This window comes from Notamacropus eugenii, chromosome 7, assembly GCF_028372415.1.
Source record: "Notamacropus eugenii isolate mMacEug1 chromosome 7, mMacEug1.pri_v2, whole genome shotgun sequence".
NCBI lineage: Eukaryota > Metazoa > Chordata > Mammalia > Diprotodontia > Macropodidae > Notamacropus > Notamacropus eugenii.
Genome location: NC_092878.1, coordinates 29,254,954 through 29,276,869, shown reverse-complemented (window position 1 = coordinate 29,276,869; position 21,916 = coordinate 29,254,954). Strand labels below are relative to the sequence as shown.

General features: G+C 36.9%; 1 protein-coding gene across 2 annotated transcripts in view; it reads left to right on the top strand.

The window, feature by feature from the left end:
- The window catches only part of TTBK2 (tau tubulin kinase 2), a 232,985-nt gene that overhangs the window by 137,540 nt on the left and 73,529 nt on the right, over nt 1-21,916 (top strand). For both annotated transcript variants that reach the window (XM_072623579.1, XM_072623577.1), the window contains exon 7: nt 21,487-21,552. In XM_072623579.1, the coding sequence (XP_072479680.1) occupies nt 21,487-21,552 (66 nt within the window). The remainder of the gene's footprint in view (nt 1-21,486; nt 21,553-21,916) is intronic.

Sequence of the window (21,916 nt, the reverse complement as noted above, 5' to 3'; positions counted from 1 at the left end):
TGATCAGACCAATACAAGCTCAGAATGCTGTACCACAGGTTGAGCACAGATAGTCCGTGGTTTGGGGTGGTTACTCCAAATTTGGCCATCCTATGTTTCCTTTGTGCTGTTTCAATTCTGTTTTGCTCATAGAGCAAAGCACCTTTTCTGATGTGGGCACACTATGCTGAGAGATCCTGTGTCAGTGTCTCTCATGTCACACAATCAAATCCAGAGTTCTTGAGAGAGACTTTGAGAGTGTCCTTGTATCGCTTCTGACCACCATGTGATTGCCTGCCCCATGTGAGTTCTCCATAAAATAGTCTTTTTGGCAAGCATACATTTTGCATTTGAACATCGTGGTCAGCCCATTGGGGTTGCACTCTCTGAATGCTTGGCAGTTTAGTTGGAGCAAGGATCTCAGTATCTAGTATCTTATCCTGCCAGGTGATCTTCAGAATCTTCCTAAGATAGTTCAAATGGAAGTGATTCAGTTTCCTGGCATGGAGCTGGCAGAATTTCCACGTTTCACAGGTATACAACAATGAGGTCAGCACAGTGCCTTTGTAGACCTTCAGTTTGGTAGTCAGTCTAATCCCTCTTCTCTCTACAACTTTGCTTCGGAGCCTCTCAAACACTGAGCTAGCTGAAGCAATGTGTGTCAACCTCCTAATCAGGATGAATCAAAATTCATAATCAATGTGTACATTCCTACAGAGTACACTACTAAGATAAGTGAACTTATCCACAGCATTCAAAACTTCTCCATTTACTGGACGTGGTGGTTCTATGTATGGATGGTGTGGTGCTAGCTGATGGAGCACCTGTGTTTTCTTGGTGTTAATTGTTAGGCCAGAATTAACACAACAGCAGAGAATTGATCCATGACTAAAAAATAATGAATTAAAGATATTCTGGCTATAAACTAGAACCTTGGGCATTCAGGCATTCTTAAATAATTTCTTTTGTCTGTGCTATGTATGATGGCCCTTTTCCAATTCTCTTTACAGTAGCTATCTAGGTCTAATGTGTTTTTTCATTTACACGCCACATGGAGTCATTTCAATAATTATGTGGCAGCAAATATTATCCGCACTTTATAGGTTCAGAAACCGTAATTGCATTTAGGCTTGCACAGATAGCAAATGACAGCAGTGGATCACCTTAATCCCTACTTCTCCTGATTCCTCGTCCAATAGTCTTTCCATTTCACCATTGACTTATCCAATAATAGAAGAAAAGGTAAATCTAATAATTGTAAGATTAAATGTCAGTGGATTAAAGCTCTCCAATGAAAATAAAAATGGTTACAGAATGCATTAAAGCAGTATCTCATAATATGGTTTATAGAAAACACATTTAATTCAGAAAATTTAGAGATTCAAATTAAAAGATAATCTAAAGTTTACCTTGTCCTTACCAAATTACAAAAAGTAGTGATGACTGATGATCTCAAAGTAAGACTCAAATTAGAAAACATTAAAAGAACTAAAGAAAGGCGTCTCATTCTAAAAGTTTCTATTTTAAAATAAGAGCATATATATCTAAAAATATGTGTATGCTTAATAATTCTGTAATAAAATTCATAAAAGAAAATCTTGAAATCTTAAATGGGAGATTTTAACAATTAGATCCACAGCGTCATTCTAATGAGTTAAGTCACCACATTGAAAATCCCAGTGGAAAAAACACAAGTGTCTTACAGGACAGGAATATGTTAGTAGACCAACTAAGAAAGAAGAAATAAAAGTAGTGAAAGGAATAATATGAAATAGTCACAAAGCCATCTTTCCTGCTTTACTTCTAAGCTGCCTCCAGATAATACAGTTATAAAAGCTGGTCATTATGTTATACAAGGGGCAATGATGATGAATGAGAAGCAAAGTTACTTTCAGTTGGATGAAAATACAATTGACTACATCAGATCTGAAATAGAAAAGGAACCTCTCCAGATAATATCACTTAAGAGAACCAGCTTCCAATTTATGACAAAACAAGAGGTAGAAAACATTATGAAATGCAAAATGAATAATTTTGATTACATTAAATTATAAACTTTTTACACAAACAAAACCAATGCAACAAGATTGGAAGGAAAGCAGAAAGGTGGGAAAAAATTTTTACAGCCAATGTCTCTGATAAAGGGCTTATTTCTCAAATATATAGAGAACTGAACCAAATTTATAAGAATACAAGTCATTCCGCAACTGATAAATGATCAAAAGGATATGAACAGGCAGTTTTCAGATGAAAAAATTAAAGCTATCTATAGTCATATGGAAAAATGCTCTAAATCACTAGTAATTAGAGGAATACAAATGAAAACAACTCTGGGGTACCACCTTACACTTATTTTATTGGCTAATATGACAAAAAAGGAAAATGATAAATGTTGGAGGTGTGGGAAAACTGGGACACTAATGCATTGTTAGTGCAATTGTGAACTGATCCAACTATTCTGGAGAGCAACATGGAAATGTGCCCGAAGAGCTGTAAAACTATAGATAACCTTTGATCCAGCAATACCACTACTAGGTCTGTATCCCAAAGAGATCATAATAAAGGGGAAAGGACCTACATGTACAGAAATATTTACAGCAAACTCTTTTTGTGTTGGGAAAGAATTATAAATTAAGGTGATACCCATCAGTTGGGTAATGGCTGAACAAGTGTGTGAATATAATAGAATACTATTGTGCTATAAGAAGTGATGCACATATGGATTTCAAAAAAAACCTGAAAAGACTTAAATGAACTGATGCCGAGTGGGGTGAGGAGAACCAGAACATTGTACGCAGTAATAACAACATCGTGCAGTAATCAGCCATGATTGACTTAGCTCTTCTCAGCAGTACAATGATCTAAGACAGTTCCAAGAGACTCGTGATAGAAAATGCTCTCCACATCCAGAGAAAGAACTATGGAGTCTGAAGGTGGATTGAAGCATACTATTTTTCTTTGGGGGTTTTTTGTGACTTTTCCTTTTTCTGTTTCTTCTTTTGCAACATACCTAATGTGGAAATATGTTTACATGGTTGCACTTATATAACCTATATCAGATTTCTTGCCATCTTGAGGAGGGAGACAAAATTTGAAACTCAAAATCTTATAAAAAAGGAATGTTGAAATTACATGTAATTGGAAAACATAACACATACTCCTAATCTGTTTTCTTATCACTTGGTAACCTAGAGTAGTGATGTCAAACTCAAACAGAAAGGGGGAGCCACTAAGTTGGAAAATGCAGTATTATCTTATGTTTTATTGCCTTTTTATTTGGATAAATATTTTCCAATTATATTTTAATCTGGTTTGGGCTATACTTGAGAATGTTGTGGGCTGCATGTGGCCTATGAGCCATATATTTGACACCTTTTGTCTAGAAAATAACCAAACTAAAACCATTCTCTTAAGACACTGTTTTGTTACTAGTGATCTAAATTCAGTTCAATAAACATTGAGTATCTACTAAGAAATAAAAATGCTTTACATCTTGGACTGAGTGATAGAACATTTATGTTCATCACTCTTAGAAAACTTGACAATTTCATACTTGTGAGATTAAAAACATTCACTGTTGAGGAAATCATGTTAGTCTTTTTGAAAATAAAAAATTGATGTCACTTTCATATTCATATATTTTGATTCATACTTATTATCTATTAAAAAGTTATCAGGCTGAGATACCATTTTCTTCTTATGTCTGTGTTGCTACTAGATTTTCATTAGAGTGCTAACTGTTTTGAAATTAGAACTTTTTGAAGCCCTGGTTCTTAAGATGAATGGTAATTTTAGCATATCAAGTATTATTGGAACATCTGTACAAGGGTTTTAGTTGGATTGGACTTAAGGGGAAAATGGGAACTCAAAGTACTACATCATGGACATTTGAACTAAATACGTTTTACATAATGTATTATATGAGATCTTGCTTTATTTGGTGATTATTTAGCATGACTGATTTTCCTTTTTTTCTAAAATAGTTTAAATTTTTATTATCTTTATTTTTCCCACTTAATATTTTATTTTTCCAATTACCTGTAATGATAGCTTTCAGCATTCACTTTTATAAGATTTTGAGTTCCAAATTATTTTCTCCCTCCTTCCTGCCCCTCCCTTTTCCCTAATAGAGCAAGAAATCTGATATAGGCTATACATGTACAATCATATTAACCATATGTCTACATTAATCATGTCTTGAAAGAAGAGTAAGAACAAAAGGGAAAACCACAATAAAGAAAAAACAACAAAAAAGAGAAAATAATATGCTTCAATCTGCATTCAGACTCATAGTTCTTTCTCTGAATATGGAGAACATTTTTCATCCTGAGTCTTTTGGAACTGTATTAGATCATTGTATTGCTGAGAAGAGCTGAGTCTGTCAAAGTTGATAATCACATAACGTTGCTGTTACTGTGTACATTTTTCCTGGCTCTGCTCACTTCATTCAACTTTAGTTCATGTAAGGCTTTCAAAGTTTTTCTGAAATCCACCTGCTCATCATTTCTTATAGCACAGTAGTATTCCATTATATTCATATATCACAACTTGTTCAGCCATTCCCCCACTGATGGGCATCCCCTCTATTTACAATTTGTTGCCACCACAAAAAGAGCTGCTGTAAATATTTTTGTACATGTGAGTCTTTTTCCCTTTTCTATGATCTCTTTGAGATGCAGGCCTAGTAGTGGTATTGCTGGATCAAAGGTTATCTATAGTTTTATAGTCCTTTGGGCATGATTCCATGTTGCTCTCCAGAATTGTTGGATCAGTTCACCATTACACCAACAATGTATTAGTGTCCCAGTTTTCCCACATCTTCTCCACCATTTGTCATTCTTTCTTTTTTTTGTCATATTAGCCAATCCAATAGGTGTGAGGTGGTTCCTCAGAGTTAATTTTATTGGCATTCCTCTAATCAATAGTGATTTAAAGAATTTTTCCATATGACTACAGATAGCTTTAATTTCTTCATCTGAAAACTGCCTGTGTCTTATCCTTTGACCATTTATCATTTGGGGAATAATTGCTTTTCTTATCAGTGTTTTGTAAATAGTTCTTATTTCTATACTTAGATAATTGGAAGAGCTCAATCTTATTTTGTATGTAAAGACATAATTTATGAACTAAGTCATTCAGTTGTGGCTTGTAATTTTCATCACTGATAACATTAAAGCGCAACTTTTGGACCATGTGAGCAACATCATAACCAACTAGATATTTTCTCTGCGCCATGACTTCTTCTAGGATACTTGAGTCCAGAAGAAGGAATAAAACACAGGAACTGACACTCACTCAGCTCCCCCACCTCCCATACTACTGGTAGCAAGACTACACTAACAGATCCAAAGATATGACAAAAGCTCAAAACCCATTCCTATACCCTGGTTCCCCTTTCTTCTTTCCAGTGCAGTGGCAACCCTGACTCAAGGCTATAAAAGTATGCTTGGACCTTGATAGCCTATTAGGAAGAAATGTCTGTCAGGGCCACAGCCAGTTCTGCAAAACTGCCTGTGCTGTGCCAGAGAACTGAGGAGCAGAGGGAGTGTGACAGGTCACCAAGATGGGACACTACATATGTCGGGGTCTGTGTAGCACTCTACCAAGTCTGAAGGACAGAGGACAGCACCCAGCTGGGACCAGTTCTGACCCCTCAGAAGTCAGTTGGGACAGAGACCTAGGCTAGTGAACTAATGTGAATTTCCCATTGTGGGAGGAGGATGAGACACTTGGAGATCCAGTCCCCAAGGAAACCCCAGTCAGAGGCAAAGGAACCAGGGAGTTAATGATAAGGAAAATAAAGGGGAAAAAAGATTGAGAGTACCAAAGGTTTCAGGAAGAAGAAATCTCAAAGACCTTGACCATAAATAGATAAATCAATAGGAAAAAACAATAATAATAGGAGATATGACCTCCGAATCTCATAAATGAGTTTAGACATTTTTGAATAAATACTGCAAAATAAGGGAAAACCCAAGACTTGGTGAGCAAAAGGATCCTATGGAATTTGAGGATAACAGAACCACAGCACACTGTTCCTGAGTGGCTCAAAAGATAAATGAACAGAGTTTATGTCCTGCACAGCGAAAATAATGAGCAGAATAGAAAAACTGGAATCTGCAGTGGCAAGCCTCACTGAGGAAGCCTTAGAGAGAACAGTAGACTGGGGATACGGATACATGGAAGTGACAGACAGTACAGAAGAAGAGCAAAACCAATGACATTAAAAGAAAATATACTCAATATTCAAGCAAAACCTACTGATCTTGATGATGGGGTGTGTAAAGGCAACCGAGGATCATAGGTATCACAGAAACCCATGAAAGGACAAAGAAACCTTAATATAAAAATGAAGTGATAGAATTATTCAGAACTTCTGACTCTAGAAAATAAAATTCCATTGAAAAGAATTAAGAGATCTCCATATTAAAAAAAAAAAATGACCAAGGCCCCAGTCTTCAAGATACAGAGTGGTTAAAATTAACAATTCAGGTCAGTGCCAAGTTTTGCAAGCCATCGGAAAAAAGATCTTCAAATACAAAGGAAGGAGCATTCAAATAATGTAAGACTACTCTGCACCAACTCGTAAAAGGAGGAGAGATGGAATATTATGTTCTGAAGAACAGGGGAACTAGAATGCAGTCCTCGAGTTTTAGCTTAGCTATTTAGGACAAAAGATGGATATTCAATCATAAAGAAGAGTTAAAACATTTTTAGAAAGAAAACCCGAACTGAAGAGATTATTTGCTTCTCAAACTCCCCAGTCAACAAAAATTCAGGAGAAGTGAATAAATGCAGCAGGCAAGAACAGTGACAAGAGAAAGACTAGTAAAAGATTCTTTCTAAATGTGTACAAAGAGACAAGAGTGAAAGAAATCTGGTAGAGGCAACAGTGAAGAGGTGGACAGGGAGCATCGTAAACAGAATGTGGTGACATCCTGTCTACAAATGAATGCTTCTTTTGCAGTATTACATTACAACTAGGGAGAGGGAGAGGAACAGGGAGATTGAAAGGAATGAGTGATGTGCTAGTATCAAATTAAGGGCTAGCAATGAGGTGACTTCTGTGTTTTTAGAAAGATAAAGGCCTATAGGGGAGTGAGTGAGGAGGATGGGGGGAAAGATTGAGGAGAAAAAAGGAAGGAGGGGGGAGAGGGGTCCTATTGATGAATGCTTCTATGGGTGAAGAGATATGAAACTTTACACTGGATGAGGCTTGGGTGGGGTGGAGATTTGGTATTTGAAAATTCTACTTGTCTTGAGAGGGAGGAGAAATTTGAGGCCCTGGAGACAGTGGCACCTTAGAGCTTGGAAGAGCATGAACACAGAGAGGAAAATTCCAGGTAAATATAGGAAGAGAGGGCATAAATCAGAGGTAGGGAAGGGGGCCCTACCACAGGCAGTGTCATTCCTCACACCTGCAATGATTGACATTGTTCTGAGAGTGAGACACAATGGAAAAGGGGAATCCGTAGGGTAAGCCCTACCAGTCAGTGTCCACAAAGCACTTAGAGGGAAGAGCCAAGAGTGGATGCTGTAGAAACTTTGATTATATGAAGAATAGAGAAAAAAGAGAGACTTGATGATTATAAGGGTCATTAATCAGAGAGTGAGGGTCTAGAGTAAAGAGAAAGAGAAGATAGATAATGAGAATGAGAGGAAATCCTTTTTGTAAAGGGATGCAAAAATTAAATGTAAAAACTAATGAACAGTACTAACTAAAGGAAAGGAGAGAAAGAGGGATCTGTTTGAGAGGAGGAAGAAACATAAAACCAGAAAAAATTATGAGAAAGGAACTAATAAACAACAAAAAGAAGGGAACAGAGGTGAGAGAAAAAGAGCCAGTGGGAATAGGGCCACCTTGAAAAAGATTAAAATAAAGTAACTGATGAAACATAATACTGTTTACAGCAGAAGGGGAAAAAAAGTAACTTGGGGAAAAAGCAATTTTAGAGACAGATGGAAGAAAAAAACCTAATTCTTATAACTTTAAATATGAATGGATTAAACAGTCTAATAAAATAAAAAGTTATAGATTGGATACGAAAATAAAACCCTACAGTCTATTGCTTATAAGAGACTTATTTAAAAAACAAAGACATTTAAAAAATAAAATGGAAGCAATGGAAAAAAATTACTGTGCATTAAGTGAATCCAAAAAAGCATGAGTTGCCTTCAGTCTTTCAGACAAAGCAAAAGTAAATGTTCAAAAAATAAAGAGATGAATAAGGAAATCATATCATGCTGAAAGGAACCACAGACAACAAACCAATATTAGTAATAAACATACACTCCAATGCTTTAGCATCTAAATTCAAAAAGGAAACATTATCTGAATTTCAAGAAGACATAGACAATAATACAATAATGACAGAAGACATCAGTAGCCCTCTATCAGGTTTTGACAAGTCTAACAGAAAGACAAACAAAAACAAAAGTATGGAACTAAACAAGTTTTGGGAGAAACTAGAGTTAAGACATATAGCACCTTCTAGATGGGAAAGCAAAAGAATATACATATTTCTCTGCACAACATGAAATTTATAGAAATTGACCAGGAACTAGGGCACAAAGATAATTGCAAATAAATGTTAAAAGGTATGAATAATCAATATATCATTTGCAAACCATGGTGCAATAAGAATAGAAACAAAAGATACAGACCCAAATAGTGACTTAACAATGAAATCTTAAACACTGAGTGGGTCAGAGAACAAATGATAAAATAAATAACTGTGTTAAAGAAAATTATAATGTTGAAACAACATACCAGAATTTCTGGGCTGTGGCTGAAGCAGCCCTTGGTGGAATATTATATCTTTACCTTCATACATTAACAACTTAGAAAAAGAGTGGACTAATGAACTACATTTTTAAAAAATTGGGCAGTCAACAAATAAAAAATAAGCACAAAAGAGGTACTGTTTAAAAACTGAAGGAGAAATAGATCTATTGGAAATAAAAAATAGAAATGATAAATAAAACCAAAAACTGGTTCTTTAAAAAAGACTAATAAAATTTAGATTTAAAAAAAGAGAACAGGAAATCGAATCAATAACAAGTGAACAAAGTGAAATCACAGCAAAACCATAAGTACAAAAGAATGATTAGGACTTACTGTGTACAGTCATGTGCTAAGAAGCTGAGAGCACGAAAGAAGTAAAGGAATACCTTCAAAGATATAAAGTACCCAAAGATCAGAAGTTCAGATGGAGATCTTCAATAACTTAATCTCAGAACAGGAAATCGATGTAAACAGCTGTAAGGAAGTACCAATGAAAAAACACCTGGTCCTGATGGATTCACAAAAGAATTCTGTCTATCCTTTAATGAACAGTTAATATCCATACTTGACAAATTATTCCCAAAGACTGAAAAAAGACAGAACCCTATCAGAATGCTTTTATGGGACAAATACAGACCTAATACCTAAACAAGGGAAAGATAAAAACATGGAAAGAAAACTATAAGTCAGTATCATTAATGAACATTGACTCAAACATTTTAAACAAAATCCTCTCAGACTACAGTATTCTGTCCAAAAATCATTCATTATGATCAAGTCAGATTTCTACCTGGGAAGCACAAGCACAGTTCGACATTAAGGAAGACAATCAACATAATCATATTAAAATCCAAAACATCCAAAACCACAAATCATCTCAGGAGGTTCAGAAAAAGCCTTTGAGAAAGTAGGACATTCATTTAGGTGTTTACTCTCTATGGGCATAGAGATATAAAAGGCATATAAATAGGTATAGAGATAAAAAAATGTATCATAAAAGCATCTATCTAAAACCAAAAGCAAGTATCATATGCAATGAGAATACTTTTCCAAGTAAATATGGAAGTAAAGTAGAGATGCTTGCCTTCCTCAATATTATTTGATATAGCTCTGAAAATGCAGTAGCAGTAAGACAACAGAAAAGTAAAGGAATATATAGCGAGGTAAAGAGGAGACAAAAATATCCCCATTTGCTGATGACATGATGGTTTACTTGCAAGACTCCAGAAAATTAACAGAGATACTGAGATAATTAATAGATTCAGCAAAGTTGCAGGCTGCAAAATAAATTCTCAAAAATCAATAGCATTTCCATACAATAATAACAGAACACAAGAAGTAATAAAAGAAATGGAAATCCCTTTTGGAATAACTACAAAATGCATAAAATAAATGGGATTGACCTCCCAAAGTACACAAAAGACTTACATAGATTGAATTACAATGGGCCTCCTTAAAGAATTAAAGAACAACCTGAATAACTGTAGCAATATTCAGTGCTCATGGCTGGACCATGCCAATGTCACAAAAATGACAACACTGCCAGAATTAATTTACACTTTAAATGCTATACAAATGAAATTCCAAAGGAGATGCTTTCCTGAACTTGATAAAATTCATTTGGAAGAAACAAAAGATCTAGAATATCAAACAACATGATGAAAGGAAGTAAGTACAAAAGAGGAAGAGTACTTCCAGGCCTCACTCTATATTATAAAGCAATAGTCATCAAAACCTTCTGTTATTGGTTAAAGGATACAGAGGTAGATCAGTGGAACAGACTAGACAAGGGAGATGAGAAACAACAGAACTCTGTAACTAAGTGTTTGATAAAGCGGTAAACATAAATTGCCTAAGGAAAAACTGCCTGTTTGATTTTTTTCTTTAAAAAAACTTCTGAGAAAACTGAAAAGCAGTGTGACAAAAATTAGGTTTAGACCAACATCTTACACCATACTCCACAATCCTGGTTATTGTTCTTCAAAGGGGACCAAATTGACATTACCATGTTGGGGTCCCGGTACAGTAGACCCTACTGTGGCTGCTCAGATCAGTACAATCTCAAAAAGTTCTACTTCAGGTCAGACACAAATAGTCCATATAAACATTTGAAGTGGAATTTTCTCTAAATTTGCACATCTGATGTGTTGGAATTTTATTTTATTTTTTTGAGTGACTGCAATCTGTTTTGCTCATAGCATAATGCCTTCTTTGATGTGTTCACACCATTCTGGGAAGTCCTGTGCTAGTGTCTCCAATGTCTCACAATTAATTCCAAAGTTTAGAGAGACCTTGAGAATATCCTTTTATCATTCTTTCTGACCTCCATGTGAGCACTTCCCTTGTGTGAGTCCTCTGTAAAATAGTCTTTTAGGCAAATGTACTTTTAGCATTTGAACAGTGTGGCCAGCCTATTGGACTTGTGCTCTCTGTAGTAGAGTTTGAATGATTGACAGTTCCGCCCAAAAAAGAACTTCGGTGTCTGGTACCTTATCTCACCAGATGATCTTCAGAATCTTCTTAAAACAATTAAGAGAGAAGCACTTCAGTTTTCTGGCGTGGCACTAATATGCTGTCCAGGTTACACTGGCATACAGCAATGAGGTCAGCACAACAGCTCTGTAGACCTTAAGTTTGGTAGGCAGCCTAATACCTTTTCTCTCCCACACTTTCCTTCAGAGACTCCCAAACACTGAGCTAGCTCTGGCAATGCATGTGTCAACTTCATCATCTGTGTGTACATCCCTGAAAAGTATACTGTCAAGGTAAGTGAACTTACCCACAGTGTTCAAAATTTCTCCATTTGCTATAACTGGTGGTTCAAGTATGGATGATGCAATGCTGGCTGGTGGAGAACTTCTGTTTTCTTGTCAGGCCAAAATTAGCACAAGTAGTAGAGAACTGATCCACGCTTTTTTGTATCTCAGCCTCATAGGCTACATTGAGTGCACAATTTTCTGAAAACAAAAAATAACACACCAACTTTCCCTCCATTTCAATCTTGGCTCATAGCCTTTTCAAGTTAAATAATTTACCATCCATGTGGTAAATTGATGCCCTTGATGCTGTTTTCATCCTTGTTGAAGGCGTCTAGCAACATAACTGAAAACACCATGCTAAAACATGAGAGCAAACACACAGCCCTGCTTTACTCCATTGGTGACTGGGAAAACAAGAGAGCATTGTCTGTTATACAGAAGTCATGCAAGCATGCCATCATGAAACTGACATACAATACTAATGAACTTCTCCAGGTAACCAAATTTTTCCATAATTTTCTACAAGCGCTCACAACTGACAGTATCAGACCTTCATTATATTGACAAACATTGTACAGATCTTTGGCATTTCTCTTGGAGTTGTCAGCACAAACACCATGTCGACTGTTGCTTGGCCCTTTCTGAAGTCACACTGGCTCTCAGGTAGATGACCATCTTCCATGTGAAGGATCAGCCTGTTAAGGAGGGCTCAGGCAACAATCTTGCCAGCAGTGGCTAAGAGACAGAACTCCTTGTGATTGTCACAAGACAATCTATTTCCTTTTCCTCCATAGAGATGGACAGTGGAGCTTTCCTTGAACTCCTAGGGGATCACCTCCTCTTGCCATATAACCCAGAAAATTTCAGTCAGTTTTTATATAAGCAGTGAACCCCCTGCCTCATAAGTCTCAGCTGGAATAGAATCAGAACCAGGCACTTTGCCCCATGAGAGGAACCTAAATGGCATTCAAAACCTCTTCTTCATTTAAAAGTTTGGCTAAAGGGATTGAAAGTATACAGTCAAAGGCTATAACGTTGATTGATGATAGTCTGTTGAGCATGCTGTGGAAGCGTTTGGCCCATCTCTCCAGGATCATGTCCTTATCACTAATTCAGTATGGCTTCATCAATACTGAGCAATTGAAATACACCATAGGTCTTTGGCCTATAAATATCTTTCAGGGCTCCACAAAAATGTTTTGGATTGTTAATTGATTTTCATCTGTCATCTTATATTGCTTGCGCTTTACTTTTGATGGAGCTGAACACTGCCTTCTTAGAGATGGACAAACTATCCTTCTGGTAAACTCTATAAAGTTCTTGTTTTTTGTTTAGTAACTTCTGAATTTCCCCATTGTTTTCATCAAACTGATCTTGATGTTTGCAAGTGTTCTGGCTCAGATGAATAAATGCAGTGCTGTACCAAATCTCTGAAAGTCACCCACTCCTTTTCTCCTCCACTATCACCAACCATATATTGACTCAGCTTTCCCTCCAAATTAGCAATAAATTGTTCATGCATGGAGAAGCACTCTTAAGGTATTGACATTAAGTCTCTTTTCTTGGGACTGCTGCTTTTGTTGAATGCAAATGTTTAGCTTGGAGAGTCTAAATCTATGATCCCTCTAGCACTCTGCCTTTGTCACTCACATCCTGGCTGTCTCTTCCCCTTACCGTGTTATAATCTATTAAATGCCAATGTTTGCTACAGGGGTGCATCTGTGAAATTTTATTGCATTTAGGCAAATAGAAGACAGTGTTGATGATGATGAGATGCACAGGTCTGCAGAAGTAAATGACCATTGCTATTGCTGTTTCTGACCCTGTTCCTCACAATGATTATTTGCATGTATGGTAGTTTGTACTACTCTGGTGTTAAGGTCACCCAGAATTAACAGTTTGTTCTCTTTTGGCACGTTGATGATGAGGGTCTCCAGATCTTCATAAAAATTTTCTTTCACCTCATCATGGTTCATTGTGGTGGGAGCATACACATTGATAAATGGTGGTGTGGCAATTTCCTGCAAGTGGCAATCACATTGTCGTTAGCCTGCCATTCACTCCTTTTGGAAGGCATACAAGCTTGTTGATTAGATTGGTCTTAATTGCAAAACTTGTTCCAGTGTCACACTGTTCCCCATCACTGCAGTCATTCCAGAAAATCATGTCATATCCAGTCTTAACCAGTCATATCCAATCATATCCAGCTCTGACTTCAGGAAGCTGGCCTTTGTTTGCCAGTCTTGTTTCACTCAGGGCTGCTATTTGGATGCGATACCTGCTGAGTTCTCCCACAACTAGATCTGTTGGTCTTTCAGGTCTAATGGATTTCATATTGTCCATAAGCATGCATATATTCCATGTACCAACAGTTGAGTGGAATCATCTTGGCAAAAGTTTTTGTACATTTTGTGTGTGTATGTTTAGTGCAAGGTAGGATCCCCACCTGTAGCAGTAAGCAGGTCAGGGTTAGGTTGGTCATGTGTGTGATGACTACAGAGAAGCATGGAAAGATCTATATGAACTGAGGCAAAGTAAAGTAAGAAGAGCCATGAAAACAATCTGCATAGTAAGTATAACAAGGAAAATGGAAAGAACAATAATAAGTTATAAAATTAAAAATAAATATAATAAAGTTATAAAGACCAAGTAGGACTTGAAGAGATATGAGAAGACATCCCCTAATCTATCCCTTCTAGTAGGTGGATAGTCTACAGGTGTTACACATTGCACGTAATTTCAGACTTTTCCAATGTATCAATCAATCATGATGACATTCTTTTCCTTCCTTTCTAAAAAGAAGATATTATTTGAGATAACTCTAGTAGCAAAAGAGGAATGTGCACATAAGGTACTGTGGTGATATAAGAAACAAAATGTCAATTAAAACATTAAAATATAAAATTAAAGTGCCTTGTTTTTGGGGTGGGAAAGTGTACCCAGCTTTGAAGCCACATAACAACTCCCTCTAGACCCTAGAATCCTTGACTGTACAGCAGTATTGGACAACTAGGGGCTTTTCCAGCTTTTAAAACAAGGACCGTGATTGAATTGAACAGCCTCTTCTTTATTGCCCAAATCTACTATATTCTTATTAGAGGAAGAAGTGTCAAGGAGAGTAGCATTAGTTAGTCCAAATTGCTTGTTGAAGGGATTTTAGGTTAGTCTTCAAGGGTCCCCCAAAAACTTTAGTTGAATGCCCTTGTGCTAACTCCAAGGTTAGTAAGAGGGATAAACTACTTTCTCTCTTTATACTAGACAGCTAAATGAATACACATCAATACCATAGATTCCATTTGCATAAAATAACAGGATATATCAATACAAAAAGACACAAAAGACAATCTTCATGTTATAAGGTATGCCATACAGAAGAACATAGTGGTCCTACTACACAAAACTTACATTGTTGTGAATAATGAATACAAGCCTCTGAAAATTCAAATTATGGATTATGTAATGGGCAATGGAAAGACCCATGTTAGAGTTAATTTGGCTGTGATAAAGAATTATATATACCAAAAGTGAAATGAGGATGTCATCAGAGAAAATAACTTGAAAGACAAGGTCTCCAATCAGTTCCTTGACTATTTATAATTTTGTAAGGCGAGTGATGAAGCATGCATCTTACCTCTTATCAGAAGTGAAGATTGAGATAAACATTTGTGGACATAATCAGTGAGTGTGTGGCTTTGTTTTGTTTCACAGGCCCTCTGTTTATTAGTATCTGGCAAGTCATAAAACCACAGACACATGCTCACAAAATTTTTTTCTATTAGCAATGAGGGTATTCCACCATGTCCCAGTAAAAGAATTCCCGAGAGAGAAACATTTCAGGTGCTGACGTTGTGTGGATTGCCCGAAGTCCCAGAACACTACAGAGCCTCCTAAGTAAGTTTTAGAGTCTAGCTTAACAATGCACATAGCCAAAGCCAAATGGATGGAAAGTGCCTTGTCCAGACTATGTATTCCTGTGATATCATTAACACAGGATACTCTCCCAGTGCAGATAGGAAGTGTGTTAGGTGGAAGATGAATGACTAAGGAAACAAAGGTTTGCTCTTCCACCCATATCAATTAAGCAATGCATGGCAGTTGCCCAGTGCATTGAGACCAGTAACCTTCCTCAGCTTTGGCCCTGGATGCCAAATACATGGGGAGATAGATTTTTATATATTAAAAATTGTTGTTGTTTGTTTCTTTGTTTGTCCTTCATTCTCAAAGAGGACCAATGACATCAGGAAGGTGGTGTCTTGACTTGCAAGTGAATTGGATTGAAGTGAGGGAGGGTCATGCAGAGTCACCAGGCTGAATCAAATAGACCAGTTAATTAAAAGCAAACAATACAACTGAAGCTGCCCTGACATTTATGCTTTACTGGGGCAAGGAGAGGTCATGTGCTTTCTCTGACAGTGTATGTCAGAGGTGGAATGTGAATCCAGGGTGTCTGGACTCAAAAGTCAGTGTTCCGTCCATTATGCTTCGTAGCCTTTTTGTCTATACGTTGTATTTGCTTATCTATGCTGATATTGTTTTCTCCCTGTAGAGTGTAAGCATCTTCAAGACAAGGAACGTTTTGGGGGTTTTTGTTGTATCCCTGGTGTTTTTATACCAGTCTTGAACATTAGGTACTTCACAAATATATATTTGACTGAACTGAACTTCTTAATCATTGTTATTCCTAATTTCTTTTTCACTCCTCTTTGCAATTATTGAATTTTCAAGAATTTGTGAAATAGGAATATGAGAATGAGGTAGCCTTGGGTTTTTTTAACCTATTTTTAGTGAAAATGTAGTTACTGTTTCTCCATTTTACATAATTTCAGGTAGTTTTTAATGAATACCTTTTTATTATATCAAGAAATACTTTTATTACTAACATCATAGAGTTGTGAGGAAAACACTGTAAGCCTCAATTTGTTATGTGACTATCTTCATTGTTTTTAAAATTACTATTTAATTTTTTAGACGGGAATATGAGGGTTTTTTTGTCCTTATTAGCATTTTAATAAACTTAACAAGAACTCTATAAACAAAATCACCAGTTTTGCTAGTAACTACGTTAATTCTTGCTTAATTTCTTTAAATATATTATTTTGTCACTTGACAATGTCTCTCAAGATACCTTGTGCTGATTGGAGACCAAGGGGGTGGCCACCAGTTGGGAATAACTAAACAAATTGTGGCATAAGCATGTAATGGAAGGTCATTGTATTGTAAGAAATAACTCAAGGGATGATATCAAACCTGGAGAGACTTATATGAACTGATGGAGAAGGAAGTGAACAGAATCAGAAGAATAATTTATCTAGTTAACAGCAACTTTGTAAAAACAGTTAGTACTAAGGAAGACTTAAGAATTCTGATTAGTGTAATGACCAGCCACACTTCAGGAGGATGAGTGGTCACACTGATGTTGAGGTCAGGGACTCACAGTGCAGGGCGAGACATATATTTTTGACCCAATGTGGGGATTTGTTTTCCTTGATGATGGTATTTAATACTAGGATTTTTTGTGATTCTTTCAGTTTAGGGAAGTTAACAGAAGGGGATTATTGATAGGGCTACCAGCATGGGGGGACAAGAAAAATAAGAGAAGAGGGTCACTAAAGCATTTTTTAAAATGTACAGAACAGAACAGGAGGAATGTCAGTTGTAAACAAGGCAGAGCTGCTTTGGAGATTACAATGGTGAATCTGGTGTGTGAAGGAGAAGTGAGCTGTATGTGACAGCACAGATTTGTACCTGCATAGAACTTTCTGTTCTTTTGTGTTTGGTATAACGTGTAAAATTTAAAAGATTTCTTGTGGTGTTCTTTATCACATTTTCCTTGGTGCTACTATGTAACTGTCTCATTTATTCTGTGGCATTGTTGTTATTGCTGGTATTGTTATTACTCATTGAATATTCTTCTCTGCCTTGCTTATTTTCTATTTGGGTCAATTTTATTTTCTTGTGTGTTGTCTTGTGTATTTTTTATTGTTTTTGTCTTCTCTCTTTTTTTGTTGAGTGTTGTAAGGGTTTTTTTTTTTTTTGAGAGTTTATGTGATGAACTTGGCTGTTGTCAAACATCTCACTTCACCATTTTAAGTTTTTTTCTTCTTTCTTTCTACCCCCCCATTGGATTGACAGTTGTCATTTATTTATTATGTGCCTTCCATTTGTTCAATTTTCAGGGGATAAATTCTGAATTCCTACTCCTAACTATCACACTAAGTAGCAGCTGTATTTATCAGGAGCTGAGGAAAAGAAAGCTGATTGTAGAGCTCATATATCATCAGGCCTCAAGGACGGGCATGGAAGGATAGGAACTCTAAGCTAACTCCTTTTTTCCAAGAGCAGAGTAGTGAAAAGATAGTCTCACTCACTGAGTTCTTTTTTTACTGACTACTCTTTTGTACCGTACATTGTATATGATCAGTGAATTACATTCAGATGTTTTTAAAGAGAAGTGATCAATTAGTCTCCTCAACCCCCTGTCTTTACTTCAACATTAAAAATCAGTTCAGTGATTTTTATCCTTTTTTTAAAATATCAATCATTTCTCAATATCTCCCAGCCATGAATCCTCCCTTAAAATGAGAAAATACATTAGCAAAAACTAACCAACAGACTGACCATATCTGACAGTATGTGTAACATTCTGTACCTGTAGTCTCTTATCTCTTCACTGATAATTGGAAAGTATGTGTCCTTTTTCTCCAGGACCAAGATTTGTCAAGTCAGTTTATGAGAGTTCAGTGGCATTTTAGTGGAGACAGAGGGGAGGCTGGGGTTAATTTCGTGATTGTAATCACTATATACATTATTTTCTTGGTTATATGTGTGTCCTTAGAACCTAACACAGTGCCTGGCATGTAACCAAGTGGTTTGATTGATTGGTTCTGCTATTTCTAATCTGCATTGGTTCATATGAGTAGATTCTGATAATGATCCTCAATTAGGTAGTGTGATGTCAGTACAGTGGTAGGTCTCACTTGTGTCATATATACAGGCTGTATGGCCCTGAGCTAATCACTTAACCAACTCTAAGAGTCTAAGTTGTAAAACTGTTTCCTGTCTGCATTGGTAGAGATTTTTCACTGAGAGTTCCCTTTGCCAACAAAGTCACAGGTGCGGAAACCCTCAGAAAAGCATAATACTACAAATATTTAGGTTTCACAAAAATCTAGGACACATTACATATTACCAAATTGTGCAATCTTGGTAAAAGACAAAGGATTGTATCCTTTTGTATTTGTAACCTTTAGTATTGCTCTCCTAACTATGAATAACTGCCTATATATCATTCTTGGTGTCCAAGTTCACTGTGTAAACCAGAACTGAATTAAGAGACCAGCCAGTGTTGTGCCCGTCTTGGGTGACATATTCCTGGAGCTGGTAACATTCTTATCTACTTCAGGTGCCATCTGTACTTCTACTAGAAAGTAGAGGAATGGTGTGAGAGGAGTGTGGGTTGTAACCACTGTAATGGCAAGTAAAATAGGATCTTTTTGCTGTTTTTGTTTTAGTACTATCAAGAAGTATAATGCCTCTATTTGAATGTGACTGAGGAGGATCTTTCCCACACATTGCTGGGCCTGGGAAGATTTGTAAGAAGGTCCCCACCTTTTGTTAATGAGGCACTGGTTCTCTTGGGATGTGAGGCCCTCTGGCTCTAAAAAGTGTAGAGAGACTCTGAGGTGCGGTTTTATTTTGGTGCTTACTGACTAGAAGTGTTTGTTTGGCAAGATGATGACCCTGGGAAGCTGCTAAAGGAACCCCCTGGTTGTGCAAACCCAGGTGTTGTGCTTCCTTCTGTGGTAACTGTGGTCAGACAGTTGGGGTCCAACGAAGCCATGTCTGTTGATCTTTGATTTCTCTGTATTTTCTTTGAAGTTCAGTGTGCTGCCTCCCCTGACCTGGGTGAATGATACATGTGCTTGATTAAAGTGATCGTTAACCTTTCAAAAGTTGCCTTTCTTTTTATGAATGCAGATCTAAGAACCTATGGTAGCAGGTCTCCTGTGTATGTTGGGGTGCTTACTGATACAACCACTTAAGTTAGGGCCAATTCCTACCCCAGTTTGTGTGAAGGTTCTGGGAGGTTTAAAATGACTTGGTCAATTTCACCTCCCCATTTCAGTTCCTACATTTTGTAGCTAAGGCCTCTCCAAATAAACTTCTGTGTGGTAATCCAGTCTCCACACTAGAGGAGAAAGTAGAAAGCCCCATCTAAGATTTATTAAAGAATATTTGGTTCAGCCAGCTGAGGCTTAAGAATACATGAGAGAGGAATATGGTAGCTCTTCAAATCTGTACTGATGTTAGAGTGATGAGAGGGACAGGAGTAGTAGCTACAATGATGGCTTTTCACGTTTCAAAAACTTGTTTATTACTGGAAAAATCCTATCCCTGACCCTTATTAGGGATTCTACCTCAAGTTGAGGGAGGGGGTTTCAGAATGGTGTTTGATGGGAAAGAAAGGTATCATCTGTCACAAAAGGCATTATTTATTGCTACTGCCTGATCTAGGCTTTGGAATTTTTGAGCATTTTAATTAAAAGGGATGAGAGGAATATGATTGAAAGGTTTCCTCAAACCCTTCTTTTTATACTAGCAGTCTGCTAACAAAGGACATGGTCAATCAGTAAGCATGTTAAGCATTTGCTATATGCTAGGCATATGCTAAGCACTAGGGTTACAATGAGAGCATGAACATGGTTCCAGCCCATAATGAACTCACATAAGGAGCTCTAAAGGAGGAAACAGCATGCAAGTAATTATGTACGTACGAGATTACAAGATATGTACAGTGTAAATGAAAGATAACTTGGGAGAGGTAGAGAAGGGACAAGCCCCTGAAGAGGTGAGAGTTTAGGTGAATCTTGGAGGTAGCCAGGAAGCAGAAGAGAAAGATAGTATCTATGATTCAGGGTGCTAATGGCTCATTTGAGCTTACATGGATGTTTTTCTATGAAATTTTAATTGGGAAGACAAGAAGAGACTCTGGATGTTTTTAGGGAAGAAAATAAAAGAGAGTGACCACTAAAACTATATCAAGTATGGTAACTAATTTATATATATAAATATATATGTCTTCCTAGGGTATTCTATCTCTAAAATGGCCTAGTTATTGCTAAGGAAGGTGGTCTTGGGTTGGATTTCTAAGATGCTCTCTGCTGCATGGATCATCATAAGTTTCATAAAAAGAACAAAGGTGCCAGAGTTTGCTCATGGCCTGAATTTCTGTTTAGATACTTAACTCTCCTATGCCAATCACCAGCCTCTGTAACAGGGTTTCTTAACAGTTTTTTGGTGAGACATGAACCTCTCTGGCAAGCAAGTGAAGCCTATAGACTCCTCAGAATTTTTTTAAAAAATTAATAATCGAAGGAAATGCTAAATTTCATTTAAAGTTAGTGAAAATGAAGAGGATATTTTTCCTCCATCCAAGTTCATAGACCCCATTTTGGCACAAGAATTCAGGTGAAAAACCTCTGCTCTGAAGTGTAGTTAGTGAATAGGTTAAAATCATTGAGCATTTTTTATTCAATACTTCATATATTGGGGTGCTGACTTGACTTTGAGATGAGCCAACAGACAATTGCCTGGAATTAAACTAGGCCCCAAATATACCACCTTAACTCCATGGCAGAATGAGTTTTTTCTGTCTGTCTGACTGACACAGTCACCAGAGCTGTTGGAGATGGAGAAGGGATGAATGGAATAAAAGGGACCCTGGAGTTGAAGTGGTACCTAGGATGCATCATCTTGGCTCTAGTCATATACTTGGTTAAAATGAAGCCAAGCTGTTATCACATGTGCTGTACTCTGCAGCATAGGATATTGTTCCATGAGCATGAAGACATTTGCCTTCTGAAGATTATGCCTCACATTCTCAGCGTATTAGTTCTACAGTCATACCAGAACCAAATCTTCACAGTTTGCAACTCCTGTATTCTTCTGTTGTTTATGTTCCAGCCTCGAGCTGTGGCAGGATTTCGAGGAACAGTCCGGTATGCATCAATCAATGCTCATCGAAACAGAGTAAGTATCTGAACTTCAAGCATATCAATCTGATCACTCTTGATAATGTTGTAAGATATTGCCTATCCTGCCACAAATGTACGTAAGTTTCTTTTATCCCATTTCCCTTGCCTCTTTGTCTAAAAGGTACTTCAGTAAAGGCAGATCTTTATAGCTTTGGAATTAATTGAATAATTTGTCCTAATTTAGCCGTTGTTATGGTGGTATTGATTGCACAGGAGTTGGTAATTATATTCTTTAGTGATGTGTATGCTAGGATATTGGACATATGCAGCTGCGTGATCAGGTAGTAGAAATAAAATTGGATTAGCCAAGAAAAATTAATAGCTAAGGATTAGCTAAGTACATGTTTGTAATATAGCTT